The sequence below is a fragment of the Frankliniella occidentalis genome, unplaced genomic scaffold, assembly GCF_000697945.3.
Source record: "Frankliniella occidentalis isolate FOCC.00 unplaced genomic scaffold, Focc_3.1 Scaffold169, whole genome shotgun sequence".
NCBI classification, from domain to species: domain Eukaryota; kingdom Metazoa; phylum Arthropoda; class Insecta; order Thysanoptera; family Thripidae; genus Frankliniella; species Frankliniella occidentalis.
The window spans coordinates 172,355-179,444 of NW_026267295.1; the positions used below are offsets into that span (position 1 = coordinate 172,355).

At 56.9% G+C, this 7,090-nt stretch overlaps 1 protein-coding gene and 1 long non-coding RNA gene across 2 annotated transcripts in view; one reads left to right on the forward strand and one right to left on the reverse strand.

Annotated features, from left to right (window-relative positions):
* The window catches only part of LOC113205788 (netrin-3-like), a 94,938-nt gene that overhangs the window by 14,133 nt on the left and 73,715 nt on the right, over nt 1-7,090 (forward strand). Inside the window, exon 2 of the mRNA XM_026421578.2 lies at nt 3,781-4,303. Within this exon, the coding sequence (XP_026277363.1) occupies nt 3,781-4,303 (523 nt within the window). The remainder of the gene's footprint in view (nt 1-3,780; nt 4,304-7,090) is intronic.
* Nucleotides 6,497-7,084, reverse strand: LOC127750316 (uncharacterized). The gene is made up of 2 exons (XR_008011625.1): nt 6,853-7,084; nt 6,497-6,757 (listed from the first exon to the last, which is right to left on the reverse strand). It is a non-coding gene; the product is annotated as an uncharacterized LOC127750316 (long non-coding RNA).

Consider the following 7,090-nt stretch of genomic DNA (forward strand, 5'->3'; position numbering starts at 1 on the left):
ACACACACACACACACACACACACACACACACACACACACACACACACACACACACACGCTCACGTGACAGAGAGGGGGAGGGGGTGGAGGGGGGCGCGCACCACACGGAGGAGCTCCGAGTGCCTGCTCGGGAGATCGAAGATATCGCGATAGAAATCTCCCGATGGCCTTAACGCCTGCCCTGATGCCCCCCGCCCGCCACCCCTTCTCCCGGCCAGTGATATCAGTCCTTGCTCCCAATTCCACACGCACACATAGAGGCCTATGGAGCGCAGCAGCCCATAGCGCGGCCCGATTCTTTGCAGCCATTCGTCATTGCGCGGGGCCTTTAGGCTTAGTGCTGCAGCTCCTAGGCTGGCGCCTCCTGGCTCGCGTCGCGACGCTGCTGTGCGCGCAGCTGAGCGGCATGGGGGCCGGGGATGAGCGCGGCCTCGCGTCTGATCCTCTCATCACCTGTTGGCCCCACACAGCCTCGCGACCGAGCTCCGCGACTGTGGAGCCCGAGGGTTGCGCCCCGCCCCGTCGGACTGAACCGCTGTCCTGTCGGGTAGGCGCCCTTCACATTTGTCGTCGGCTGCCGCTCAAAATTTTGAAGTGCACGGGGTCAGCTGCCTGGCATATTTTGCATTAATTCGAGGGTGTCCCACCAACCAACTCGTTGTACCCACTCGCCTTCGCCGAACTCGCGGGCATCTCGCGAAAACTGCCGCTAAAAATCGGAGGAAATTTGAGATAAACTCGGGCACCACTCGTCCAACTCGCTTCAACTCGTTTGTACACCTGTTTTGGTGGTTTTGGGAATGGGGTGTTAACTACTGTAAAAGGAAATTACGAACGTAACAAAAGTTGTACACTTGTACGTATGTTTCGTAGAGAAATAAGTCTCTATTGTCTCTCTGCCCTTGTCCAACTGACTTGTTAGTGATCAAGGCTGTCCACATCACCGTGTACTGTACGTCCTCAGTCGGTCCTCGTCCTGCTCCTTGTCTTCCTCCGTCCGTCTTCTGCCCGGGCGGGAGAGAACCCGAAGGGCGAGAGGGTGGGCGCTCCCCTTATGGAGAGCAAACTGACATTAGCGCCAAATGTCAACTTGTGTACACTGGCGCGGCTCCAAGTGGGAGGGGGGGCCGGGCCGGCGCAATATGTGTGGCTCGGGCTAAATGTTCCGAATCAAAGCGCGCGCGGCCTGCAGGCTCGCAGACTTGGGGGGAGAGAGGGGGAGGGGGGCGCTCCAGTGTCCTCGCGGGTCAACACAGCAATGAGGAGCTACTTTCCTACACTGCGAGGCCACGTGCAAGTAGTACACGTGGTTGGGTAACTTTAACACGCAATGAAAGTATACGTTTTGCTCCTGGCGTGCGTGATGAGTCCGTCTGCAAAGCCGGGACGATGCACCGCGGCTTTGCATTTTTGACCCGGTTGTGTCGACAGTACACACGCTCGGCAGCTAGCTCGGCCCTTACCGGCGACCTGAACAATACAGTATATACCCGTCCGCCCGCAGCGGAGAGGGCACCGCCGGCGGGGTACGCCACCAACGAGTATGGGTACTCGAGCGCAAGTACCGCCTGACAGCCGCCACACCATGCAATCCGGCCGCGCCCCGCCACGCCCCCGCCCCGCCGCGCCTCGCCCCACCGCGCTATTCACCAGAGAGAGGGCGTGGTGGCGGCGGCGGCGGCGCGGTGCGGTGCCGGACCGGGGTGCTTATAATTAAGAAGGCCGTGATAAGCCCGCCTGTATCGAAGGGGCCTAAATGTAGAGCACTGAGATAAATTTATGACGGGTGTTGGCGCGGCGGCCGTCCGCTGCCGCGCACTGCATTGTGTGGTGAGAGGGAGAGGCCCGCCGAGAGGATGAGGAGGCCGCATGGGTGGGAGAGAGACGGACGGACGGACTCAATCAGGAAATATTTGTAACGGTAGGCGAGGTGGGGGATTACACACGACAATGGGAAGGTGAGCCGACGCGTGACGTCACGTGGGCAGGGGGCGGGAATGTGTGAGCAAAACTGCGTACGGTGTGTTGTTGTATATTTCATGTTTGATGGTGAAGAAATAAAATCGCCCGCCCAGGTTTTTATTCCCTCCCTTTTATCGAGTTTGGTTCTTGTGTGTGTTTTTTAATATATAGTATATTGTATCTTTTCCGAGTGTCGTCGGTTTGTTGTTCGGTAGCGGGGCGCTAAGACAAGCGCTTCGGCCCGGCCAGGCCGCGCACTGCATACATAATGCATGTCACACACACACACACACTCGCACACAGGCGCGGCCCTGCTCCAGGCCCCGCCCCGCGTCCGGGCACGGCAGAGCACACGTCGTAGACGCGCCACAGAGACTCTGCCCCGGAGCCGCTGCAGCCGCAGCAGCCGGACCCACAGCCATTTATATCCTGGTAGGCGACTAGAGGACCTACTCGGCAACCTTTAGTACCCCACGACGTACCCTTAATAAGAACACACCAGAAATTCATACTTTTGAAAAAGAAATGGTCGTCTCCAGCTGAAGTCGTGTATCGGTACCAAGCCCCCCCCCCTGCCCCAACACACACACACTAACACCCGAGAGCCGCCCTCGGACACCGCCGCTCACGCTCCGGCGAGGCGCAGCCGCTGCTGCACGCTTACGAAAACGCGCGTCGTCCGATGAAAGTCATGAATAAAATTGGTGACGACTACAATGCAATATTAGGCCGTATGGCGAATTAATTTCTCCCCCCCCTTCTCTCTCTCTCTCTCTTTCTCGCTCGCCGCACTCTTGTCGCTCTTCCCTCTTTTTTCCCCCCGTCGGACAAAGCTATAAAACATGCAGCCTGCTGACGGGGCGGATTCATGCGCGGCTCATGGCTTTGTGTCTCTCCTCTCCCCGGCGGAGCAGGACGGCGCGCGGCCGCGAGGCGAGACAACCACGAGACTCATGAGAGGCTGAGCCATGGGCCGAGCCGGGCCCTGCAGCAGCAGCAGGCCAGAGAGGTATGCGGGCCGCAGCCTCCTCTAGGGCCGGCCTGCAGCGCCCTGCAGCAGCAGGTCCTTGAGCGGGTCCTCGAGGAGGAGCAGCGGCAGGAGGCGCCGGACGGCCCGCCGCCCCGTTGGGCCCCACGCCACGGCGCCGCGCTACGATTAATCGCGTTTTAATGGGCGGCGGACGGAGCACGCCGCGTTAGAGAATGAGGAGGAGGAGAACCCCCTCTTCGATGGGCACCGTGAAGTGCGAGGGTGTCCGTCCGCCCGTCCGATCGGAGGCAGCGACGCAATCAAAGTCAATCAACGCCCTTCCTCTTCCTCCTCCTCCTCCAAGTGCGCGCGCCACTACTACTTGTGTGCTACTCGCCGGCAGCACCAGCAGCAGCGGACGTGTCCGTGAGGACGAATAAAATGTTGCGGACCGCGAGGATGCCACGGCGGCGGCGGGGCCCAGACCAGCAGCAGCGCGGCCAAAGCGGCCCAGCCAGGGGCGTCAATGCAGATCCGCATCTGGGTGCCCCGGCTGGTATGCAGCGCTGCCCGCGCGGCCCGCTCTGCCCGGCCCGGCGCGGCACGGCGCGGCGCGGGGTGGCGGTGATCTTGATGGAACTGTACCGGGGAGTGAAGTCGGTGCGCGGCGCGTAATAACTGGCCTTATCGGAGCATTAACGCCGGGATTTATGGGCGACGAATAATTTATAGAACAAAGAGGGGCGCTCTGCTGCTCCATGCGAGTCTCGATAGGGCGCTGCATGATCTGATAATATGGCCGAGTCTCATGTGTGCGGGTATGTTATTCGGGTTTTTGTTTTTGCAGAGTAAAGATGCCGTGGACGAGGATGACGACGACGACGACCTCCTGGAGGACGACCCCTTCCTGGACGACCTGCCCAAGAAGGACCCCGTCCACGGGCGCGTGGCGCACCCGCACAAGTACGCGAGGGTGCCGCACCTGGCGGCGCACACGAGCCTCCCCGCCGCGGACGAGGCGGACGCCGACGACGACCTGGACGATGACGACGACCTAAGCAACATCCTGGAGGCGACCCCCGAGGCGCCCTCGCACGGCGGTGCAGCGGGGCCCGGCGCGTCGTCGGTGGCCTCCACTTCCATGGTGGCGGCGGGCTACGCCGTCAGCGACCTGTCCGTCGGCGGCCGGTGCAAGTGCAACGGGCACGCGTCGCGCTGCACGGCGACCGGCGGCCAGGGCGGCCAGCCGGGGCAGCTGACGTGCGAGTGCAGGCACAACACGGCGGGCCGCGAGTGCGAGCGCTGCAAGCCCTTCCACTTCGACAGGCCATGGGCCAGGGCCACCGCCAAGGACGCCAACGAGTGCAAAGGTAAGAGACCTTCACGCGCGAAGGGGACCGCCCCGCCCCACCCCACCCCACCCTCCACGCCCACTCCGCCCTGACCACCCTGACCACTCTCACCACCCATCTGCTCCCTTGCCCTCTCTTCTCTGACGAATCTTGGCGGGCCCAAACGCAGGTAAGTTGAGGGGCATAACTCTCATAGGGACGAACCCATGTCGACATTTTTCGAGGTAGTTAGTTGTCGCCAGCCTGTCGCTCCGCGGCCTGGCCAAGCTGGCCCTGCTGGCCACGGCCTCGCGTTCGGAGTGTGTGCCTTTTGTCTGTCCCCCTTCTCTCTCGCTCCACAATGTTCTGCTGTAGGAGGAGCAGGATTGGAAGTGAGATGGACCAGAGGAGCGGGGAGACGATGACTTGGAAGCAGCCCGTGTCGGCTTCCTTACGGGGAAGTACTCGCACCGGGACAGGTACCCGTCCGAACGTCCATCCCAGCCGTACACTGGAAAGTATACTCCGGTGTTTTTTTTCTAACTTCTCTGTGGAGGCTGTCTTGTCTCATCCCCTGTAAATCTATGGGTCTGTGGGACTAGGTCTTGGCCTACATAAGATCCTCCGGGTTCAAATTCCCTAGCTCAGTCCCGCCGCGCCGCACCCACCCAGAGTCCCGTCCCGCGAGCTCTACGGCGGCGGCTCGGCTCGATATCTCGACTCGAGAGTAGCGGCTTTCGGTCCAGCCCAGCGTCTCCCATCGCGTACTGGCCGCTTGCCTGAAACATAAAACGCTCCTGCAAATTTCGCTGTCCATGCGCCGCGTACTGCCATGATGAGCACTGTGTACGAAGTCCACGTAGAGCAGCTATGGGTACGCGAGGTGGCTCCACACTAGAGCCAGGAGGAGCTGCCCCAGCCCCCAGTCCTCTCCTCTCCAAGCGACCGGAACCCAAAGCAAGAAAAGAGAAGAGAACGAAATACCTTTTTAAAAGAATTATTATTTACCGTCGAGTCGCGGTAGCAGCAGTCATTGCTGCGCACACGACGACGCGCCGCCGGCCGCCGCGGCAGATAAACATGACTTTAAATAAAAACCCCATGGGCAAACATTTGCCGGACGTGCGTCCGAATGCGCGTGTGTGAGCAAACGCAACAGGAGGTGGGGCGGGGCGGGGCGGCGGGGCGGAGGTGTCCGCTCGGCGGCGGCGAGGTTCACTCGAACGTGATTCTCCAACCTGTTGAAGAATTATCACCTCGGCTCACCTTTGTTTTGTCGCTTTGTTGTCGGGCGGGGCCCGGCGGGGCGTGGCGGTCCCTGCGTCGCGTTCGCGTTTGCGTCTTGTTAGCCCGTCACTTACGCCCTCGCCCTGGCTGCTGCCGCTCGTTGTGCACGGCGATTTCCGGTGGCGAGAAAGCAAGCATAGCAGCAGCAGCGCCCGCCACACCTGGTGCTCGTGCCCTCTCTTTCTCCTTGCTCACTGCTCTCTCTCTCTCTCCGAGCACACCTGATGCTCTTTCGCTGTCCCCTTGCCTTTTGTCTACCATCATCCACACATCCGGGAGCACTGTGGAGACTGGGTCTGACGTTGCCAAGCACATGTAGAGACAAGCAAACGGTCACACCGAAAACAAAAGTGTGTGTACGGTAATCTTTACTCAAGTTTCCTTATGGCCTCATGCGGAACTTGAACGGACACATGTGGAATCCGATGACCTGCCGCTGGACTTTATTACACTGTAAAACTTTAAGTCGTCACTTTACGACAAAGTCACTGCTTAATTTTACTCATGAATGGTTCGTCACAAAGGGTGAGATAAATGTATTGTCACGTGACAACTTATTCGTGAGATCTGATAAATTGTATGTCATGTGATAAATATTTCGTCACTTGGATGCGGGAAATTTTTTAAAAAAGAAAATGTTTGAAATGAAAGTTGCGTACTCTCATTCCCCATATACACAAACTTCAACTTACATAATAAACTTCTACATACATGGGCATTGAATTTATGATAGTATTGGATTAAGACATATCACAACATATCCTGCCGAAAAACATTCTTGTAGACAATACATTACCAAATAGAAACGTTGACCTGAAACTATTCCTCTTTAAATTCTTTACAATCGAATTTCTGTTGCAGTTAAAAGGGAGCAATAATATTAGTGGAATCGTCACCAATGGTTGCAATTCTGAGGAGTCTTGAATGCAAAGCAAAAATTCGTGGTAACTTGCAACATGTCATGCATCTATTGCATCTATTTAATTTAATGTATCTGACAATTCCAAAGCCAAAACACACTCACCTAGCACTCACCAATCTTTTTGAAATTAGCTGACTATGTTACAATGGTTAGGTGCTCCTGAATATAGCTGCTAGCAATGCTCACAATTTACTTGCTAAGTGTGGAATTCGGAGAGACATACCCACAATCACATCCATAGGTTTAAAAACACTACAAAAATAGCAACAGTGGCGAGGTTGCAGCTAAAACCAAACCAGGACGACAGTCATTAACCTGATCAGACACAAACAAACAAAAAAATTAGTCACAAGAGTGTGGTTAGGCACTGTCTGTTTACCTGAATATTAAGTGTTGTGAAATATCGAGTTTGAAGCACAGCTGTATCGAGTGCTTTGCTCACAGAATGTTGATAAAAGTACAGATAAACCACAATTTATAATATCGAGTGCTTTGTTTTCACAGAATGTTGATACAAAGTACAGAGGTACCTAAACCACAAATTAAAGTTCACCACTCAAAATCATTTCTCTTACTACGTTGTACCCGACTCGAAAACCGTCTGTACAACCCGTTTT